Source organism: Cebus imitator, unplaced genomic scaffold (genome assembly GCF_001604975.1).
Source record: "Cebus imitator isolate Cc_AM_T3 unplaced genomic scaffold, Cebus_imitator-1.0 Scaffold762, whole genome shotgun sequence".
Lineage (NCBI taxonomy): Eukaryota > Metazoa > Chordata > Mammalia > Primates > Cebidae > Cebus > Cebus imitator.
Window position 1 is genome coordinate 274737 of NW_016108077.1, and position 22540 is coordinate 297276.

Below are 22540 nucleotides of genomic sequence, written 5' to 3' on the forward strand. Positions count from 1 at the left end.
GTAGGGACAGGGTTTTGCCATGTTGCCCAGGCTGGTCTCGAACTCCTGAGCTCTAGTGACCCTCCTGCCTTGGCCTCCCAAAGTGCTGGGATTACAGGCATGAGCCGCCGCGTCTGGCCATGTCTGGCTTTTATCTTCTACTTGCCCCCTGCACCTGGGGGTTCTGCAAGGCCTCCCATCTGCCCATCGATGGGCCTGAGGCTCTTACCTGCTGGCCACACCTAGGAGGACCCACTGTCCCCACCCTCACCCCCAGTCACCACCCCTGGTCTAGCCAGCGATGGACAGACAGGCCTGTAGGGGCTGGGCAGCTGGAGCTTCCTTATTTAGGGGAGACTCCCAGAGTTGGCCCCACCTCCTGCTTCCCTGGGAGTCCCCCAAGTCCCAGGAAGGAGGGATTTCTTCTGGCGTTTGCAAGGGTAGCGGTGAGGCTGGAGGCGCTGCTGTCCTCAGCACCCGAGCCTCCTGCCTTCCCTGGGGCTCCAGCAGGAAACAGCCCAAGGAGACAGAGGCTGATTTTGCTCTCACCTGTCCCCATCATGACCCCTCCTCAGTAAGTGGCACGGACCCCCACGGGCCAAGCTGCAAGTCTGGGGGTCACCTTGACTGGTGACCCTCCTCCCCGCTACATTCTTCCAACTTCCCTCCATCCCCCCGCCCTCTCTCCCAAAGCCCCCCTCAGCCCTGCAGTAGCCCTCACTCTCCCAGTGTCTTCCCACCTCCTCACCCCTCTGCCCTCACCTGGCCAGCTCCTTGCCTCCAGGGCTCAACTTAGAGGACCCAGGATCTCCCTGTGCTCTGCCTATGTCCCACCTGTCCCCAGGGGGCCTCACTTGGCCACCACCCCGTCCGGGCCCTTGCTCACTGTGGCTGCATTCCGACGTGTCCTGAGGGTCTAGCAGACCTGGAGGTGGTGGAAGGAGTGGGTGAGGATGGGCTCCTCCTCTCAGGCCTCCCGGGCCGTCCTGCTGGCCGTGGCCTTGGCTTCCCCAGGAGAAACCCAGGTGCCACACATCCCTTTCTCGGGAACTCCGTGGGGAAAGCTGTGGCACCAACTCCTTCCTTTTGCAACTGTGACGCATCTCACCCTGGGCTTTCGCCCTGGTCACACCAGGATCGTCGGCCTCCTGCATCCCCTGGACACACAGAGACCTGCCAGGTTTGTCAGGCCTCGCCCACTCCCAGCTTATTTCTCCCCAGCCGTGTGTCCTCAGCTGCGGAATCGGGAAGGAAACTCCATCATTGGTTTTTTGCGAGGATGGTGCGGTTCATGTAGGGGATGTTGATGCCGTGCCCAGGACGTGGGACGCACTCGAACCCTGGCAGTGGCTCCCAGGGTTTCTCGGCTGCTTTTCCAGCCACGTTGCCTTGGCTGGACCGGAACCCTGCATGCACTCCCCAGTGGGTCCAAAAGTCTAAAGTAAGAGGAGTGTGTGGGCAGCTCCCTGTGGAGGGTTTGGCACCCATCAGCATGTCCCCAAGGATAAGTCATGGCTTTGAGACTCAGTATCTCCCTCTGCAGAATGGGCCAATAGTGGTTCCTCTGTCCCAGGGCTGCAGTGAGGACGAAACGGGATAATCCACCCCTGTCCACACCCTGCAGGTCACCACCATTGCTAGCAGCCGTGTAGTGGAGCAGGTGCTCTTGCGAGAGGGAGACCCTCAAGTGTTTCTCCTGCCCTGCTGACCCCTCTGCTGGGGGGACACAGCCAGGCCCCTCCCTTGCAGGCAGTCAGCTCACACCCCTCTCTCTCCCGCAGGTTCCGCTGCAGGTTCCTTTGGCAGTAAGTACACACCTGCGGAGGGCGGCCGGGGCCCCACTGCACCAGCCTCTTTGCATGTCTTGGAAAAAGCAGGAGAGAAAAAAGGGGCTTCGGTGTCCCCTCTGGGACTTGGACCTATTCGCTCTCTCCTCTAATTACGCCCCATCTGCTTCTCCACCTCTCGCCCCTCCACATCATATGTCATGTGTCATATGTCATTTGGCCGTGGCCTGCGGCCCCATATCCCAGGCTCTCTCAGGAGCTCCATCAGTGCTGCTTTGGAAAACAGGACAGGACCTTTTGCAGGTCCCTTGACCCCTGGGTGGACTCCCCGTTCCTCCTGCCACCGGGGCCTCTTCTCCCACCCAGATCTGGGAGAGGAGTCTCTCCTGCCAGGCAAGAGTTGGGTGAACTTCCCCGACCGGGGCAGATTCCGCCCTCCAGTCTGACCGTGGAGGCAGCCTACCCCTGGCAGCCTCTCCAGCCAGCTTGGCCCAGGGCTCTGCTTGTCCAGGTCAGCTCAAGTCCCAGGAGAGTCAGTCCAGGGAGGGGCACCTGCAGAAGATTGGAGTCCTGAGAATTCTCCAGGAGGGCAAGGGTGACATGGTGCCCACAGGCTGTCCCCAAATGCTCACAGGGTGCCAGGCACAGCCTCCCATTTCAGCCTTGCAAACCCCTCCCCCTGGGAGGTGGCCATCTGCTCTGAGAGGCAGCAGGAAAGGGCTGGTCAATGTCAAGAGCCAGCCAGTAGCAGATCCCAAATCTCAGCAATGCCTCTGGGGTGCGCCGTCACCCTCCACCAGGGCTCTGTGGGGCCCCACATCCCATCCAAGTTGTCCTTCCCGGACCCAGAGAGCCCCTGGCTGGGAAGCCAGTGCCCAGAGGGCGACAGAAAGATGCTGGACCCTGCGGGAATGCTGGTCTGCACGGCCGAGGTAAGTTGCTTCTCTGTGGTGTCCCCACCCCGGCAACCCCCCCAGCCTGTCCTCCTTTTCCCATCTCTCACCAGGCATCAGCAGGTCCCGGAAAGACCCCAACCCCAAAGGCCCTGTGGCCACCGCAGCCACCACGGCAGTGACAGGGGCCCCCACCACCCCTGTCCTCTCTACGTCAACTGCCTGGGCCCCTACAGCTCCCAGCACCCCACAGCCCACAGGTGGGTGCCAGGGTCCAGTGACCCCTGCCGTCTCACCTCTCCCGCTTCTAGCCTGAGTCACCCTCTCTCGGGGTGGGAGGGTCGGCAGCCCTGGGGAGAGAGCAGGGGCTTGGCTCTTAGAGACACTAGAGCCCTAGAGCTGGGAGGCCACAGGCCAAAGGGGCTTCTAGGTTGCCTGGGTCAACCCGTTCCTGAGCCCAGCCAGGGGACTCAAGGGTCAGTTCGGCTTCCGAAATCGTCTTCCTCCTGCCCCTCCAAGCCATTGCTTGGAAGGGCTCCCAGACCAGTGTGGCCAGACGGCTGGGGAAACTGGAAAGAAAGGTGCTGGGGGCAGCGAGGCCATCCTGACATGCAGTCAAAGACCGGCCTTGTCTCCCAACAGGGCTTCTGCCTCCGTGGTCCTGGAGCCCCGCCCCCATCCTGCCCCCACCTGGCGCCCAGGGCCTCTCTGACCCCAGCCCCTCAGCAGCCCACCGTGGGATGGACAGAGCAGGGTTAGCCCAGAGAGCAAAGGTCTCTGATCAGCAGGGCAGAGGGTGCCTCTGGAGCCGGGTTTGGACACCAGGGGCTGCGTGTCTGGTCCAAGGCCAGGCCAGGGGCAGACATTCCACCAACTCGGGTTTCTGCCACAGACAAGCATGAAAACCTGATTCTCACTCCCCTCCAGAGGAGGGATTCGCATGTATTCAAGGCTGGGGGTACTGGGGTGGGCCTCTGCCCTCCCCTGGACTCACCTGGGGCGTGTCCCTGGACTCTGTGCACTGCAAGTGCCAGGGGCCTAAAGGATTTATTCTTCCCAGAGGCCACCAGGAAGACGGTGACCAAGGGATATTCTTCCCGGTCCCAGCCAGGGAGGGGTGCCTGCCCTACCCTGTCCGCCACCACCCTGCAGGGAGGACCTGGTAGGGACTTCTGACCCCTTTGGCAGTGCCCTGGCCCTCTCTCTCTCTGATCCCAGGGGAACTGCCCCACTGCTCCTTCCCCCTGGAGGGGCGGCATTTCTAAAGAACAGAGTCCCTCCGTCAGCTCCTGCCCCCGCCTATTGCGAGGTGGGCACTCAGGCTCCCCAGTGGGGGCAAATGCCGAGAGAAAGTCCTCCTCCTTCCTAGGCCATCGAGGGCCGGTCCCCTCTTCCTACTGTGGGAGGCATTTACAGGAGGCAGGGGCTGGTCAGAAGACTGGAGGATTTCGGGGAAGCCTCCTGGCCCAGGAGTCCTCCTTGGGTGGAGGACATGGGTCACTCTGAGAATTCTGGACTTCAGTCACAGGTTGGCCCAGACACAGGGACCTGTGCTTTGTTGCCGAGCCTGTGGTGGGCAGACAGAAGCAAAAACAGTGATGGCGGGTGCTGTGCCTGTCCCCAAACAGTGGTCTGTCCGGCTGGGAGGTCAGGTACTCTCCATGTCACATTTGTGCACATGCACACGTACACAAATGCATGCACGAACACACACACACACACACAGGAACCTTGAATCCATGTGCAGAGCTGCGTCTGAGTTGGTGCCAGGGCAGCTGTGGGAGGCTGGGCAGATTGTGCAAAGTTGGGAATTTAAGAGGAAAAGTCACAGGCTGGAGTGGTGAATGTGGGGGAGGTGAGCATCCCCCTCAGTGAGCAGGAGGCACACCCTCCCTCCTGGTGAGGCAGTGCTGCTCTGCACCCTCAGCCCTGTGTCAAGAAGTGGGACATTAGGGGAGGAGGTGGCTCCAAAGTGGAGCCAGTGGCCTCCCCAGCCCACGTCTAGGGGCTCCTCCTTCCTCTTCAGCAGCTGAATCTCCTGCCCGGAGCCCCCATTAATAAAGATGATCATTGCAGTTGCTGAGGGTGAGTTCTCCTGGGCTAAAGGCTGTGCTCGGATCATTGGATCATCATATTCTGGGCTCACAGCTCTGTGAGATGGAGGCTGTTATTTTCCTAGTCCCACAGGTGAGGGGATTGAGGCTTAGGTAGCAGCAGCTGGATTTTATGATATGTAATTACACCTCAATCAAGCTGTTTCAGAAGAAAAAAGAAAGAGGCAGTTTCCCAGGGCCCCAGAATTATGGAGAGGCACGGGCAGGATTTGAACTCAGGGCATGGCAACTCAGCCACCCGCAGCTATTGCCCTGAGGCCTCCAGGATCCGTGAGGTAGTGCTGCCTTTTTTTTTTTTTTTTTTTTGAGACAGAGTCTCGCTTTGTCGCCCAGGCTGGAGTGCAATCCTGGTGCACTGCAACCTCTGCCTCCTGGGTTCAAGTGATTCTCCTGCCTCAGCCTCCTGAGTAGCTGGGACTATAGGTGTCCACCTAGTATAGGTGTCCACCAAGCCCAGCTCATTTTTTTTTTTTTTTGTATTTTTAGTAGAGACAGGGTTTCATCATGTTGGCCAGGCTGGCCTCGAACTCCTGACCTCAGGTGATCCACCCGTCTCTGCCTCCCAAAGTGCTGGGATTATAGGCGTGAGCCACCGCGCCCAGCTGAGGTTGTGCTGTCTTTAAGGCCTGGCTTGCAGGGCTTCCCAGCTCTGAAGGAGCAGGCCAGGCTTCCATGGGGCCTTGGCACACTGCACAGCCCGTGGTAAGAACTTGCTTCCCGCACACCTGAGTGTGTCTCTGGGCAGCCCAGCCAGGACTCTCCCCCCTCCCAGACCACAGTCCCTGAAAGATCCTGAATCCCCCCGGGTGCCTCCCAACAGGTGCTTCGGGCTCTTTGACCAGAGTCCTGCTGGGCCCTCGGACTCCTGGCCCAGATATTTATCCCGCCTGCCGATTTTAAGCTGTCTGGAGGACAGCACTGGAGGCGGAAAAAGCCACTGGAGACACTAATCCTTCCCTGGGCTGGGCCACGCAGGGTGGAGGGAGATGGCTGGGAAGCAAATGCCTTCAGGGCTGGTTTTCTCGTGGCTCTAATTAAGCCCTTGCCAATTTGGGTTTGGCGGCCTCATCTTCCCACTGAACATCATACTAAAGTTAATTGGGGTCCAAAGGCTCCCCGCTCCCATCTGGAAAGGCTTCCACACTTGTTAGCTGGTAGCTTTTCCTTTTCTTTTCCCACAGCCACCATTGTGTATAATCCCCTCAAGAAGCCAAAGACGGCAGCCCTCCCCCGTCCCTCTGGGTTTGGCCTTTGAAATCTGGGCACAGGGCAGTTCTTTGCCAGCCCTGCCTGCCTTCCTGGCTGTGTCCCGTGAGCCTAGGGGCTGAGCACTGTGGCATTTGGGGGTTGACTCATGCTGGGTGAACAGGCAGTGACCAGGGAGGCAGGTCGGACGCTGGGGGAGGCTCCCATCCCAGGACTGGGGCTGGACAGGAGGCCTGGGACACTTCTGGACACATCTAAGATCTCAGCCAGAACACATGTCCCACTTTGCAGCCATTAGCCAGAGACACCAGCTCAGAGAGGTCTGGGCCCAGAGACGGGGCCTGGCCCAGCTCTGTCCCTCAGCCGGAACGGGGACCAGGCAGGGAGTGTAGAAGGGTCTCGCTGAAGAGTAAGCAGATTCTCAGGTATGGGGCCACCTCCCATCTAGCTGGCTTTGCATCTGCGTGGCCCCCCACAGGCTGCAATAGTGTAGATGCTGCCTCTGCGGTAGATTTGGACCCAGTTGTTTTGGCCAGTGTAGGCACAGCCACTCCTTATAGTGTTGCTGCCTCTAAGGGGCGTGTGGGGCAGGGGCTGTGATGCCTCAGTATGTGTCCAGCTCCACCCCCTCGCATAACTTGGTGTCTTCTGTTCTTCCCCCCAAGAGTGGACCAGGCCATCTACGGCTGCCCCTCTCTCAGGCAGGTGGTCCCAGGTGGTCATCCGTGCAGAAGGTATGGGGGGCAAGGCCTGTACAGGCCCGAGACCCCGGGGAAGCGCCTTCTTAGACTCATAGGTCCCTCCCTCTGTAGTGGAAGTAGCAGGTGTGCGTGGTGGGGACCTGGGGTCACGTGTTCTACACCTGTGCCCACGGGAACCAACCGAGGGCACGAGTGTAGAATGTGGATGCCTGGGGAGCTCTGAGGCACAGCGGTGGGGGAGTGACCTTGGACGCCTACCAGCTCTGCCCCCGAACCTCACCTGCTTAGAGAGTTTCCATGGGGCACCCCCATGCCAAGCCCTTCACCTGCCCTCCCTCCGAGGGCTTCAGAGTCAAGTGGAGGCGCTGCCTCTCATGACAGGAAGCCTCTCTCCAGCCGCCCTTGCTCACAGGACACCTGGGCAGTTGCTGGAACCCAGGGAGAGTGAGAGGGGGCTTCCTGCAGGAGCTAGGGCCGTGAGACCTCAGAGGGTGGACTGTGGCGGGTGAAGGGAGTAGGTGGCACATTCCAGGCCGCAGGACCAGCCAGGGCAAAGCTTGGCGGTAGGATGGCAGGGAACCTGACAAAGTGGAAAATGTGTGGGTTAAAGGAGGGAGGGCAGGATCCTGGAAGACCCTGACATCCTCTGGTACATGGGAGGAGTCGCAGGGGCTCACCGACAGCCATAGACACACCAAGGAAATGAGGGACTGCCTGAGTCTCCAGAAGGGAAGTTGTCCCTGGCCCCAGCTCACCAAGCCTGGGTGGGGAATTACCGCCTGAGGTCCAGGGAACAGGTGAGCTGTTCTCTCCAGCTCACCTGTTCAAATTCCCTCCAGCCCCAGCTCTAGAGCTGTGAGCAGGGCTTTGAGTGCCCTCTACTGGCAGGAAGCTCTGGCGCTGGAAGCCTATTTAGAGAGTGTCCGAGGTTCGGTTCCTAGGAACTTGGAAGACCTGGGTGCGGTGTCCTCTCCAGCGATGGGGACAGAGCTGGCGGGAGCCATCGCTTCCCTGCCCTGGACTCATCAGGGCACCAAACCCCCCCAGAAGGAAGCTGAGGCAGTGACGCTCCCAGGACAGTGGCCTGCTCACCCACAGATAGGGCTCTGAGGCCCTGCTGGGATTCTGGGCGGGGGAAGGCAGGTGCCGTCGGCATTCCTGGCTTGACAGCACTTGGGAGCGGAACTCCAGGGACAGCAAGCGACTCACTTTGGCTGGACAGGCAGATTGTTTCAGAAAGGAAGGGAGATGCCAAAGTCCTTAAATGCCAGGTTTAGCCTCTGGGTTTGATGCTCCAGGGAGTTTGGAGAGGCGGTGGTAGAGCAAGAGAAATGTAGGCAACGTAAAGCTGTCGATCCTTCTGAAAACCGTTCAGCTTCCGAGAAGGCCTTAGCACGGCATGGGGGATGTCAGGGGTTGCAGAAGTCATTTGGGGGGTTGATCCACCCAGATGTGTCCATGGTCTCAGAGACGGACCAAGGGCAAGGCTGATTTGTGAGCTCAAGGGTGTGCTGAATTTCCTTCAGGAAGGGGCTCCACCTCCCTGGGCCCTGTGAGGAGAGGGGCTTTGTGATTTGAGGCCAGAGAGGCCTCTCCCGGCCTCACATCTGAGCAGGCATGGCTGCCTGTCCTAGAGCTGGCCCAGGGCACCTTGGAAGCCTTTGCTGGGCTCTTCCCTGGGCAGCAGGATCATGGCAGACAGAAGAACCTGTTTCTCATCTCTCCAAGCTGTGGGCACCCCTGCTGCTGCCCCTGCCCCTGCCAAGGGCTCCAAACTTTTCCAGCTCAAGCCCAAATCTCCTCAAGTGATGCCTATTGAAGAATTCCAAGGTAAGAGGAACGACCCAGGGCCCCATCAGCCCTCCCTGACACCTGTTCTCCAACAGCCATGGGAAAAAGGCGGTGCAGGACAGAGGACCGATGCCTGGCTCGGAAATCCTCCCGGAGTAGCTGGGCCAAGGTTAAAGAGAGTCTCTCTTCCCTACAGGCCTCCCTCCCCAAGAGAGCTGGGAGCAGGTATGAGTCAGAAGCCAACTTGGGCACAGTGGGCAGGCCACATAGCAGGCAGAGCAGATGCCAGAAATAACCTGTTCTGGCTCCCCTGGGAGGTGTGACCCAGGGGCTCATCTTGGTTGAAGCAGAATCTGGGACACACGGGTCACTGATGCTGCTCTTTGGGACATTTAGAGGATGCCTTAAACCTTCTCCTTGTCTCTGGAGGGACAAAGTGAAGGGGGCAGGTCCAAGTGGCCCACAGGTGGGAATGGCCACCATCTCTCCTGGGCACAGGCTGTTTCTCCAGGGTCTCCCATGCCCTTGATCACTGAGGCCTGCATCAGTCCCTCCTTATCTCATCACAAAAGGGAAGCTGGGTTCTCTGGAGATGCACAGATGGAGGCCAGGCGCGGTGGCTCATGCCTGTAATCCCAGCACTTTGGGAGGCCAAGGCGGGCGGATCACAAGGTCAAGAGATCAAGACCATCCTGGCCAACATGGTGACACCCCATCTCTATTAAAATACAAAAATTAGCCGGGCTTGGTGGCGCACGCCTGTAGTCCCAGCTACTTGGGAGGCTGAAGCAGGAGAATTGCTTGAACCCAGGAGGCAGAGGTTTCAGTGAGCTGAGATCACACCACTGCACTCCAGCCTGGCGCCTGGCGACAGAACAAGACTCTGTCTCAAAAAAAAAAAAAAACAAAAGATGCACAGATGGTGTTTCAAGAGGGTAGCTGGTGTCCTTCCTTGTTCAGGGGCAGCCACGTTGTCTTTCTTGCTGGGGGAGTGGGGGAGTGGGTGAGTACTGTGTCCATTAGTAGGAACACCAAGGGCTGCCCTCCACATTCTTAGGGTAGAGAAGGCGACTTTCCTCACCAAATCCTCCACGACATCATAGGGTTCACCTCTAATCCCTGAGAGCCTTGCCCCAGGCGGTCACATGCTTGTCTGATCCTCGAAGTGGAGCTGATTAGGGAGGGGGTCAACCTGAGAACCACGTAGGGACGGAGTGCAGGAGGCAGCAGAACACAGTGGTGGTGGTCCTTGGTATGCAACCATGTACTTCCAGGAACAGCGAGTCAGAAGCCAGGCCAGGACCAGCGGGAGGCAAGCAGGTTCCCGGGGCCCCTGCTTTAAAGTGGCACTCACTCAGTATCCTGCAAAACAACCAAACTTGCAGAAAGTCCAGGCTAATAAGAAAGAGTCTGGGCCAGGCGCAGTGGCTCGCGCCTGTAATCCCAGCACTTTGGGAGGCCGAGGCAGGTGATCCCCTGAGGTCAGGAGTTCAAGACAAGCCTGGCCAATATGGTGAAACTCCATCTCTAATTAAAAAAAAAAAAAAAATTAACTGGGCAGGATGACAGGCGTTTGTAATCTCAGCTACTCGGGAGGCTGAGGCAGGAGAATCGCTTGAACCCAGGAGGCAGAGGTTGCAGTGAGCCAAGATCGCACCATTGCACTCCAGCCTGGGCAACAAGAGCGAAACTCCGCCTCAAAAAAAAAGAAAAAGAAAAAAGAAAGGGTCCGGTAGGTGGGGATTTTCCTCCCAGCCATCTTCCAAAGCAGCACGGGCAGGAGTTCCTGGCCCATTGCATCTTGTCCGGCGTCCATGCATGCATTCATTTACCCAAGGACACCATGGTGAGCGTCGTGAACCCAGGCGCCTCCCTCCCCCAGTGCATGGCCAGGTGGCATGACCCTGCCTTCCTTGCATGAATCATTTTCTAATCACCCCAGCATGCGGGCATCCTTCAGAGAGGACTTGGCCCTGGCACCCAGTCAGCGTTAGCAGGTGCTGCCCACTGGCCCTCCCTGGTTCCCTGTCCACAGGGCCACGTGGGAATCCCTGGGCTCAGCCTATTCAGGTTCTCCTCCAGGTCCAAAGCAGGGAGGCCTGTCTCTTCCCAAATCCAATAGAAGGGTTGGAGGCCTAGGGCACCTTCCTGGGCCTTTTCCAAAGATGCCTTCCTCCCTCCTTGCATGACCATGGGTGAGTCCTCCCTTGCCCTGTGCCTCAGTTTCCCTGAATGCTCGCTGACCATTGGTACTTCTCCCACTTGGCCGGTCCAGACTGCGAATGCTACGGCCACTCCAACCGCTGCAGCTACATTGACTTCCTGAATGTGGTGACCTGTGTCAGCTGCAAGCACAACACGCGAGGTCAGCACTGCCAGCACTGCCGGCTGGGCTACTACCGCAACGGCTCAGCGGAGCTGGACGATGAGAACGTCTGCATTGGTGAGAGGACTCGGGTACCCACAGGGAACTCACTGGAACGCGTGCAGGGTGCACTGCACTGTGAGGTGGCCTCTGGGGCCCCCTGCATCAGAATCACCTGGGGAGGCTGTGCGAATTCTAACTTCAGGGCCCCTCCAGCTGAGCGTCTCTAGGGACAGAAATCTCCAGAAGCTGCTCTATTAGTAACCTCCCCTTGTGGTTCTCCTGTAGGAGAATTGGAGTTGCAAAACTTACCAGTGGCCTTTCCCTCTCTGGGCACCTGGAGGGGACACTGAGCCTTCTGGCTCCAAAGAGCTATGACTCTGGCAGGTGGCAGGCACTCAGCAGAGGCCACAGAGCACCTGTGTGGGGCTGGTGTGTGTGGGAGGGTGGTCCCCCTAAATAGCTCCTTTCCAGAAGGGTAGAGGAGCAGCCTATCCCTCCTCCTGGGGGTGGAGGGGTGGATGCCAGGTGAGGGCCAAAAGATGGCCTTGCTGCATGCATTTGGGCAAGTCCCTTCCCCTCCCTGGGCCTTGGTTTCCTCATTCATCAAATCGGGAGGCAGATCAGATCAAAGGTTTTCAGCTCTTTTTTTGTTGCTGAAGCTTTTCTTCAAATGATTTACCAGCCCAGGTCCAGCTTATAAAGCTGCTCTTCACCCCCGGTGGGCACCCGGTCTGCTTTCTTCCAAGTTCTGCTCTAGGACTGGCTTTGAGGTAGAGAAGGAAGTCCATCGGGGCCTGGGTCTGGTCAGGGGACACACAAGCCCAAAAGACCAAAGCCATGACCGCCAACCAAAACCCACCAGCCTGGAATGGTTGCCCAGAACCCCTTGTCCCTGTCGTCGGTAGAAACCAGGTCTCAACCCCAGGGGCTGTCCCCCAACCCTGCCCAGCCAGGTCCCTTGGGACACTATTGCCCATCCCCCACGAAGAAGGAGGCTCTAGCTGTGCAGAGAAAGGGCTCTGGCAAAGCTGGAGCTGTCGGTCTGAATTACGGCGATAGCCTTCAGGTAATTCCATCAACTCTAAGTGATCAAAGCCGCTGACGTCACAGGAGGCAAGCTGCAGGGACAGGACAAGGCCTCTGGATCCAATTAGAGGTGCCCCCACCCTGGCACCCTCCTCCTCGCTCTGGGTCTCCCTGCCTCCACCTAGCACTGAGCTGCAAGGTTTCTCTGGGTAGAGGATATTCGCCTCCTCCCACAGAGCAGAGCCCCAAGGGAACTAACTGGGCCCCGCCCCCTGCCCGGCCCAGGAGCAGGGATAGGCTGTTCCTCCACTCTCCTGGAAAGAAGCTAGGGAGGGAGGCCACCTCCCCCCAACAAAGCAGCCCCAGACGTGCCCAGTGGCCTCTGTTGAGCTCCTGCCATCTGTCAGAGTCATAGCTCTTTGGAGATGGGAAGGGTCAGCGACCCATCTAGTTGCCCAGAGAAGGGAAGGGGCTGACCCAGACCATACCAATGTCAGGGCTGGGGTAGGTGGGGCTGGGAGGTGTTAGATCCCAGGGAAGGAAGCCAGAGTCTTCTCTCCAGGTCTGGACACCCCGGGGAGTCCTCACCCGCCGTCCAGCCGCGGGCTCACCTGGACCCCGTGTGGGGAGCATCCCCTGGGGAGTGTGGACACCCGGCTGCGAGACGGGGATAGTGGGGGTCCCAGCAGACGGCGCCCACAGGTAGCCCTGACCGCGCGCCCGTGCCCGTGTCCGTCCAGAGTGTAACTGCAACCAGATAGGCTCCGTGCACGACCGGTGCAACGAGACCGGCTTCTGCGAGTGCCGCGAGGGCGCGGTGGGCCCCAAGTGCGACGACTGCCTCCCCACGCACTACTGGCGCCAGGGCTGCTACCGTGAGTGCGCGCGGTCCCTGGTGGGCGGGGCCTGCGGAAACGGGGCGGGGCAGGACTGAGGCAGTGAGCGGAGCCTAGTGAGGCCGGGGCAGGGCCGGTGGGCGGGGCCTTGCGAGACGGGGCAGGGCCGGGGAAGTGGACGGGTGCTGGTGGGACGGGGCAGGGCCGGTGAAGTGGGCGGAGCCTGGTGTGATGGGGCGGAGCCGAGGCGGGCAGGGCCTAGCGGGATGGGGCGGGCATGTGGGCGGGGACAGGATGTTCCTGGGGCGGGGCCCTGGTTGAGGGGCGGGACCAGGAGCTCGGGGCGGGGCCTGGTGCGACGAAGGGCACAGGTGGTGCCAGGTGGGAACTACGGGAAAGGCGGAGCTGGGGTTGGCTGGAAAGGGTTTGCGGGGACGGAGGAAAGGAGGCTGTCCGAGTCGGCGTTTGCCGCGGGCAGAGGGTGGAGGGACGCTCCAGGGGCCTGGAACGGAACAGCACGTGCACAGCTCTGGAGACTGCAGGCGTGTGTGAAGAACCGCACTGAAGCCAGTGGGGCGGGGGAGCGGGGCAGCTGTGGGAGGCAGGCGGGGCCAGATCTCGCCCTGGCGCCGTGACCCTCCGAGCGGGGACGTTTCGCACCCAGTGCACCCGGAGCCTCCTACACCCCCAGTCCAGACGGCGCCCCCGGGGGCTCGCACAGCCCGCTTCGCAGGAGCTCGGAGGTGGGGCAGGGGGGACCCGGCCACGCCCCGCGCTGACCGCCCCCTCCGCCCGCAGCCAACGTGTGCGACGACGACCAGCTGCTGTGCCAGAACGGAGGCACCTGCCTGCAGAACCAGCGCTGCGCCTGCCCGCGCGGCTACACCGGCGTGCGCTGCGAGCAGCCCCGCTGCGACCCCGCGGACGACGACGGCGGCCTGGACTGCGACCGCGCGCCCGGGGCCGCCCCGCGCCCCGCCACCCTGCTCGGCTGCCTGCTGCTGCTGGGGCTGGCCGCCCGCCTGGGCCGCTGAGCTCCGCCCGGGGGACGCGCCCTGCATCCGGGGGCTGGGGGTTCTGGGGTCCCGGGGCGGGGCCGGCGTCCGAGGCCGGGCGGCGAGAAGCGTGCGGCCAGAGCCGCTCCCAGGTGCTACTCAGCAGGGCCCCCCGCCCGGCCCGCGCTCCCGCCCGCACTGCCCTCCCCACGCAGCAGGGGCGCCTTGGGGCTCCGGCCCCCGCGCCTGCCATTTGGTTTCGTTTTTCTTTTTTATTATCTGCGGCCCCGTTCCTTTTTTTTAATTTCTCTCTTTTTTTTTTTTTTTTTTTTTTTTTTTTTTTTTTTTTTTTTTTTTTTTTTTTTTTTTTTTTGGCTGGCGGTGGGCCAGTGGGTCTGGAGAAACGCTGCTCGCCCCACACCGCGCCCTGCCTCCCACCATACTGGCGCACACGGGACTGTGGCCGACGCCCCGTGGCCTGTCCTGGGCTCACGGGCAGCGGCGGACCCCGACCTCCAGTTGCCTACAATTCCAGTCGCTGACTTGATCCTGTTTTCTATTTTTTCTTTATTTTTCCCGCAACCCACCAGACCCCAGGTCTCACCAGAGGCCCGGTGACCAAGAAACTCACCGTCTGGGGGAGGGGGAGAGAAGGAATGGGTGGGAGACCTGGACAATTTGATTTGTAGAGAACTAGTTTTGTTTGTATTCACTGTCCCCTGTATGGGGGACGGGGCGGGAAAGCTGGTCACCGCGGGGGTCCATGGCGTAGAATCCGAGGAGTAAAGAGTCTGCTCACTGCTGCCTCCAGGGCCTGTTTTCTTTCTGTGTTGGGGACGCTGGGCAGGTTTTGGGCTTAGAGAGGAACCCACAAGAGAGCCTTAAAGAAACGATTTCCCTGTTGGGGCCATCATTTCCCGGGGCCTTGCCGTGGAAAGGCCCTCTGGGGTGGGTTCTGCCCACCCGCCCCGCAGGCTTGGCTGGCAAAGCTCTCCCACCCCGGGGCCAGGCTGCAAGTGTCCTTGCCAGGAGCTTCCCCACACTGACGGGTTGTCTCCCTGCTTTCCCGAAAAAGAAATCCATAGTGCACGGGCCCTTTTCTACAGAAATCCAAGGAAAATTCTCAGGGAGAATCCTGGTAGAGATTGAATCCCATGCTCTGATTGATACTCTCTGGGTGGCCGCCCCCGACAGATGTGTCATCTCGGATCTGTTGCAGCCGGAGCCTCAAATCCAATGTCAAGATTGGATTTAGCTGAACCCACAATTCCGCCACTGCCTCCTTCCATAGTTTCAGGTGGCCAGGTGGGCAGAGGCGGGCAGGGCAGAGATCCCAGGCAGGCCAGCAGCCATGTCCTTCTTACCTTCTCGAGATTAGGGAGGAGTGCTGGAGGGGACAGGGGCAGTTTGGGAGTGGCGAGAGGAAGCTCCCAGATTCAGGGCTCCTCTCCTGGGGCCTCTGCTTCTGAGGATCCAGCAGGTCTACCAGCCCTGGGGGCCACACTTCCCCCTCGGTCCAGCCTCCTGTTGGCCTGTGTTTATTTCGAAGCAGTCCTGGGGTCCTGTCCTGGTTGCTAACTGCTCCTACTGCTCCACCTCCAGGTGCCCCGGGCACTGGCTTCTGTCACCGCACCTGTGCTTTCCCGGCTGCAAGGTTTAGACCTGGGTTCTTCCCTCGAGTCCCCGAAGCTAAGCTAAGACCAAGTGGAAGAAGCTTGGCCTTGGAGACAGCAGGAGATTACAACACAGAGAAGTAGGGGCTGGTACAACGGGACACTGCCTAGGACTCACAGCATCCTGAGCTCACGTGCCAGCGCCCCCTGGCCTCCTCTCTCAGCTCCCACCCCAGCACTCTGCTGACCCGAAAGTGCCTTCCGCCAGACCCTGCGTCTCCGCAGCTGGCTTGCCTCCACGCTCACCTTCTTCCTTATGCACAGAATCCCACTGCCTGGGACCCAAAGCTCCCAGATAAAACACCTTTCTGGGCCTCCTTGTGGATAGGAGTGGCTGGGGACACAACTCTGGGCAGTGAGATGTAAGCAGGAATAATGGGTGGGGCTTCCAGAAAGTTCCTTAAAAGCCATTCCTTCCTCCGTGCCCCACAAAGCCTCAGCTGTCCCAAGTTTGTGGCTCTGGTTTTTCTCTCTCATCCCTCCCCCTGCTTTTCAGTCAGCAGGTTGGAGAAGGAGCCCTCTGTGGACACTGAGAATAAGAGTGTAGCCCTCAGGACAGTGGAGGGTGGAGCTGTCAGGGATGGGGGGTGGAGGTTGCAGAGCCTGGGACACTTGCCCTGGCTGCAACCTCTGCATTGCTTTTATTTATCTACTTATTTTTATAGAGTTGGGGTCTCACTATGTTGCCCAGGCTGATCTCAAACTCCTAGGCTCAAGTGATTCTCCGGGCTTGGCCTGCCAAAGTGCTGGGATTACAGGCATGAGCCACTGCACCACCTGCATGTCTTACTGTGTGAGAAAAAAAATAAACGTTGATATTATTAAAACACTAGAATTTGGGTTTTCTGTTCCATGCACACTTATCAAGTTCTTGGCCCTCCCTAATTGACCTCCGGGCCCCCTGAGTCCTCTGAGGCCAGAGAGAGACTGAAATCCACACTTCCTTGGCCACAGCCTCCTATGGTGACCCTCAGGCCACCAGGAAGAGGACTGTCCATGACTCAGGCAGAGGAGTCCACCTCTGTCCAGAACAGGACTGCCCCTGCCTTCAAGTGAGCAGAGGGCAGCTGGGCCCAGACAAACAGCAGCGCCGGCTGCAGTCGGTAAACACGGGTGCGTCCTTCTAGTCATCGAGATGATAAAATGTCACCTAGAAGCAGAACTAGAGGCAGAACTTGAGACAGGAACAGCAGGGCCCAGTCCCAGTGGCCAGCCCTGGCCGGATCACAGGGCTGGGGGCCCTGGAGCGTCAATGCATCCCAGCACTGTTCTTGCCTGGAGGCGAATGGCCACCCTCTGTCAGACACCAGCGCCAGGCTGGCATGGGAGCTGCAGTAGAAGCCCCTGGTACAGAAGGTGGGCATCGGGGGGCTGAGAAGAGACCCACGAGGTGGTGCAGAGGGCATGCCTCTTTATATCACCCTGGGTGTGTCCCCGAACACCCTCGAGGGTTCTGGGAGTCGGGGACCTCTGCGGGTGCCCATTCTGTCCTTCTTAACCTCCGTCAGCTGGGCCCACGCTGCATCAGCTTTTCTGGGACTGGCTTGTGCACCCAGGGCCAGGGAGGTGGAGCTCACTATAAATCAGAGTGGCAGCCCAAGTCCCCAGGGACACACCGAGGCCCTGATCTTCCCGGAGGGTGGAGGGAATGTTGCCATTTAGAAAAACTCTGACATCTTCCAGGCAGCAGGAGAAGGAGAAAACAAGGTCGGCAGAGCCAAAAGTCCCAGACCATCCTCTTCTAAACGGCGCACCCTTGTCCCCAGAGCTCATGTTTCAACACCTGGTTCTGAGAGGTGACAGGAAAAGGGTCGCATTTCGAGGCCTGGATCATCATCACAGCATGCCCAGGCACCGTGCTTGCGTTATTGCATTAACCCTCACCTGCACCCTGGGCAAGGTTTTCAACCTTGGCACCGTTGACCTTGGAGGCTGGGTAATTCTCCAAGGCAGGGTGGGGAAGGGGCTGCTCTGTGCACATGGGCAGCCTCACTGGCTTCCATGTGGCACATCAACGTGCCCCGCCCCCAGTTGTTGCAACCCAAAGTGCCTCCAGTAATTGCCAAATTGGGAGCAAAATCGTCCTAGATTAAGAATCACTGCCTCAGGAGGAAGGAATCGTCATGCCCATTTTACAGAGGGGTAAGCGGAGGCCTGGAGAGACAAAGGCATTTGCCTGGAGTCACAGTTGCTAGGAAGCAGAGGTGAGAGTTGAACCCAGGGCTGCCTAAATCGAGCCCAGTGCTTCACACCCAGGCTAAGCAACCCTGGCAGGCGTGGGGCAGCCACCTCCCAGCGGGTGGCCGCAGCTGTCCCCCACCTCCATACCTTCAGCTGCCTCCCTGCTTTGGCGCTCACAGCCGGGTCAGGCTGAGCAAGAAGCCCTGGGGAGCCTGGCTTCATCTAAACGGTTCTGCTGTCAGGGGAAGTGCCTCCCACCGCCCTCTGTGGCAGCGTGGCTTGTCCCCTGTCCTCACCTACTCCCCTAAATAAGCAGAATTGCTGCCTCGGCATTTCCTGCCCAGCCCATGCCTTATGGTTATGAGGCAGTTACGGAAGCCTGGGGAGCAGTCAGCAGCATCTCCCAGCAGACCTGGGCCCGCCTCCCTGTCTCCCCAGGGCCTGGTCCATCCAGGCACATCCCAGCCAGAAGAGTTAAGGGAAAGGCCCCAGGAAGAAAAGCATTACTTATTTATTTTTCCTTTTAAATCACCTATCACAACTTGTAGGGAAGTTCAAAAATACAGAAAAGCAAAATCATAATAATTTTTGAATTAAACTCACCCACAACTCTTCATCCAGAACTAATGAACTATTAATATTTTCTTTTTTTTTTTTTTTTTTTTTTGAGACTGAGTCTCGGTCACCCTGGCTGGAGTGCAGTGGCGTGATCTGGGTTCACTTCAATCTCCGCCTCCTGGGCGCAAACCATCCTCCCACCTCAGCCTCCTGAGTAGCTGGAACTACAGGCCCACACCACCACGCCCAGCTAATGTTTTGTATTTTTGGTAGAGATGGAGTTTCACTGTGTTTTCCACATTGGTCTCAAACCCCTGGGCTCAAGCCATCCTCATGCCTCAGCCTCCCAAAGTGCTAAGATTACAAGTGTGAGCCACCGCGCCCACCATAACTGCTGATATTTTTCTAATAGATATTTCCAGTGTCTCTTTCTTTTTCTTCCTTCCTTCCTTCCTCCTTCCTCCCTCCCTCCGTCCCTCCCTCCCTTCCTTTCTTCTTGAGACAGTTTCGCCCTTGTTGCCCAGGCTGGAGTGCAATGGCACAATCTCAACTCACCTCAACCTTTGCCTCCTGGGTTCAGGCGTTTCTCCTGCCTCTGCCTCCCAAGTAGCTGGGATTACAGACATGCACCACCATGCCCGGCTAATTTTTTATATTTTTAGTAGAGAAGGGGTTTCTCCATGTTGGTCAGGGTGGTCTCAAACTCCCAGCCTCAGGTGATCCGCCTGCCTTGGCTTCCCAAAGTGCTGGGATTACAGGCGTGAGCCAAAGCGCCCGGCCATTTCTAGTGTTTTTCCATAAAATAAAACCAACCACACTCAGATATCACCCCCCACCCCTGCATTTGCTAAGCCCTAGCACTGAGGCTGGACATGTCTTATTTCAAGGGTCCCTGCAGTGATGCTGAGAGTGGGATCAATTAATATAATACAGCCATCTTATAGCTCCACACACCTGAGCTCTGAGAGCGTCCTGGCCAGGACATAAGCCACAAGCACCAAAACACAGCACCAGGTGACTTAAGCAGCGGAGGAGATTATGTGAAGGGTTGCAGAGCCCTCAGACACAGGTCAGGAGAGCAAGGTAAGAGAAGGGAAAGTGGGCCGGGCGCTGTGGCTCACACCTGTAATCCAGCACTTTGGGAGGCCAAGGTGGGCAGATCACCTGAGGTCAGGAGTTCCAGACCAGCCTGGTCAACATGGCAAAACCCCATCTCTACTAAAAATACAAAAATTAGCCTGGCGTCGTGTTGGGCACCTGTAATCCCAGACACGCAGGAGGCTGAGGCAGGAGAATCACTTGAACTTGGGAGGCAGAGGTTACAGTAAGCTGAGATCGAGCCACTGCCCTCCAGCCTAGGTGACAGAGGGAGACTTCGTCTCAAAAATAAATAAATAAAAATTAGCTAGGCATGGTGACAGGCGCCTGTAGTCACAGCTACTCAGGAGGCTGAAGCAGAAGAATCCCTTGAAGCCAGGAAGCGGAGGCCCAGGAGGTGGAGGTTGCAATGAGGCGAGATCGCACCACTGCACTCCAGCCTGGGCGGCAGAGGGAGACTGCATCTCAAAAAAAAAAAAAAAATACAAAAGAAATGCCAAGACCCACCTTTCATTTTTTTGCCCGGCCTCTCACCCTCTTCCCCTCCCAACCTGGGCCCACTGGCAGTGGGACTCCAGCTCCCAGGGTGGGGGTGGAGTTGCCACGTGCCCTTCTGACATCTCAGGGTCTGGCCCAGCGCCTGTGCTCCTGGTGGCACAAGAGACCGTGCTGTCCCGCAGGGGCGGCCAGGTGGAGGCACCTGCAGCTAAAGTGCTCCAGATGGCTTCCGGCCAGAGGCTTGCTTCCTGGCTGATGGAGCAGGTGGCCCTTGGGACCCAGCCAGGAGCAGCTGGAGTGAGGCCCAGAGTCCTGGGAGCTCATGCCTTTCACAGCTGACCCAGTGCCCACATTTCTGCCCCTGAATGGGAGGGCAGCTCCCTAGGCAGAAAGAAAGTGGTTACAGGCGTGAGCTCTGGAATCTGACCTGGGCTGGAAGCTGTCCCCCACCACCTGCCAACTGTTTGACCTTGGGCAAGTTCCTTGGTCTCTCTGCGCCTTGGCTGTCTTGTCTGTGAAATGGGGAGGTTGAAAGCAGTGCCTGCAGGGTCAGGCTATTGTAAGGAGTGAATGCGTTGAGCCCTGCGGTGTTTAGAGCAGGGCCGAGCACAAAGTCAGCGATCCCTAAGTGTCAGCTGCTGTGATTGCTCTGTTTCCTCTCTGTCCCCCTCCCCAGAACCCACCAGGAGGGTGCAGGGTCACTCACGCCCCCTTTCTCACTCATCATATTCCTGAGCACCTCAGTGTGCCCAGCCTGGCCCAGTGAACCAGACAGACACAGGCTCTGCCCTCGCGGCGCTCCCGGTGGGCCCCTGCCTCCACCTGCCATACACACCAGGCAGGATTGAGATTCTTCGTAATCTGCAGAGGGACCCAAGCTTTTGTGCCAACAAGAAGGACCAGGAGGCTGGGCGCGGTGGTTCAAGCCTATAATCCCAGCACTTTGGGAGGCCAAGGTGGGCGGATCACAAGGTCAGGAGTTCGAGACCAGACTGACCAACATGGAGAAACCTCATCTCTACTAAAAATACAAAAATTAGCTGGGTGTGGTAGTGCATGCCTATAATCCCAGCTACTCTGGAGGCTGAGGCAGGAGAATCACTTGAAACCAGGAGGTGGAGGTTGCAGTGAGCCGAAATCATGCCACTGCACTCCAGCCTGGGGGACAGAGCCAGACTCCTGTCTCCAAAATAAAAATAAAAAAAGAAGGACAAGGAAGACCACCGAAGCCCCCGCCCACCCCACCGCCCTCACTTGACCAAGCCCAGCCCGACTCAGCAGGCCCCGGAAGCTTCTGCGCCTGTTCCTCAAACACCAACCACCTCCATCCCCTTTCCCCTGCTGCCCACAGGAGGTTTAGGACTGGGGACAGGGTTGGGGGGAGGGGGACAAGTGCAGAGGGAGGTTCACAGGACTGGGGAGGTGGGGTGTGAGTGGGACGTTAGGGACCAGGAAATGGAGGCTCCAGTCTTCCTTTCTAGCAGGCACAGCTGACTGTGCCACCTGCCTTCAGAGGCTTTCCCACGCCCAAGAAAGGACGCATGGGCCCCTTGGCTGGGCCCAGCAGGAATGTGGGGTCCAGGCAGGGCCGATTCCCAAGAAGCTGAGCCTGTGGGGCATCCATGGAGACAGCAGGCCTATAAGTTGGGATGGGGCCCCTGGAGGCCCCCACAGCCTAGGCCAGGCTTGAGGGGCTGGGGCGTGCAGGCCTGGACAATGCCTTTGGCGGGGTGGCTTTGAGACCTGTGGCCCGAGGTTGGCACAGCCAGGCAACGCTAAGCCTGGAGACCAGATTCTGGCCTCTGGGTGTCGACACCCCACCCCTTGCATTTCCAGGGCAGGGACAAGAGCGCAGATGGAGGCCCCGTCCCATGTGTCTGAATATTTAAAGTCGCCCTTCAGGCTGCAGAATACAATGCAGCCAGTCCTAGCCAAGCAGTCCCTTCACAGCAACCTGAAAGGCTGGGCTCAAAGCCGCGCCCTTGGAGTCCTGAGCTGCAGCCAGCATGCGGTGGGGTGGCCGGGCCTGGCTCCCCCAACCAGTCACCCTGCCCAGCCCCAGATCCTGGGTGCCCTAGAAGGAGTGTGCAGACTCTGGGAGGGAGCATGGCCCTCAGGCCCATGGCAGGGCTGGAGATGCCCAGCTTCATCTCCTGGGACCCCCGGGGGCCACAGAAGCTATCAGGCAGCACCTGACAGCCCTCTCGGAAGACCAGCCACAGATACCCATGGTATTTGGGGCAGAACTCCGGGGTAGCAAGAAATCTATGAGTGGGGACAAGTAGGCCCACCCCCAGCCAGCCAGCTGTCTGCTGGGCTGGCAGCAAATGCATACTGCTGTGCATGCCAGGCTGGACAGCCCTGTGCCAGCCACTGGGGCAGCCAAGGGAGGTCTGGAGTGAGAAGCAGCCTCAGTTCAGACTGGACGTGCCAGTGGGACATAAGCCCTAGCATTGCCGGTTCTTTAGATCAGCATTCCCCCCGGACCAGCTCTGTGGAAGACAATTTTCCCACAGATAATTGGTTGTCGGGGATGGTTTTCAGGTGACACTGTTCCACCTCAGATCATCAGGCATTAGGTTCCCATAAGCAGCACACAACCTAGATCCCTTGAACGCACATTTCACAATAGGGTTCGCGCCTCAGGAGAATTGAATGTGGCTGCTGATCTGGCAGGAGGTGGAGCTCAGGCAGCAACGCTCGCTCACCGCTCATCTTGTGGGGGCTGGGGACCCCTGCTCTAGATGTTTCAAGAAAAAATAGAAATCTCGAGGTTAATGTAAACCTTTGGATTTTCAAACATTGGCAAGTACCTTGTCTATCTTTTTTTTTTTTT

The 22540-nt window shown here is 58.7% G+C and overlaps 1 protein-coding gene across 4 annotated transcripts in view; it reads left to right on the forward strand.

Moving 5' to 3' along the window:
- NTNG2 (netrin G2) overlaps positions 1-15967 on the forward strand; it is an 84608-nt gene extending 68641 nt beyond the window's left edge. For 2 of the 4 annotated variants that reach the window (XM_017519630.2, XM_017519629.2), the window contains 7 exons: positions 1761-1784; positions 2773-2919; positions 6645-6713; positions 8409-8510; positions 10747-10914; positions 12606-12740; positions 13500-14506. In XM_017519630.2, coding sequence (XP_017375119.1) covers positions 1761-1784; positions 2773-2919; positions 6645-6713; positions 8409-8510; positions 10747-10914; positions 12606-12740; positions 13500-13735 — 881 coding nt within the window. In that variant the 3' untranslated portion in view covers positions 13736-14506. Of the gene's footprint in view, positions 1-1760; positions 1785-2772; positions 2920-6644; positions 6714-8408; positions 8511-10746; positions 10915-12605; positions 12741-13499; positions 14507-15298 lie in introns of those variants that run through there. The other 2 variants (XM_037735254.1, XM_037735255.1) reach the window with 2 other exon arrangements.
- The last annotated feature ends 6573 nt before the right edge of the window (positions 15968-22540 follow it).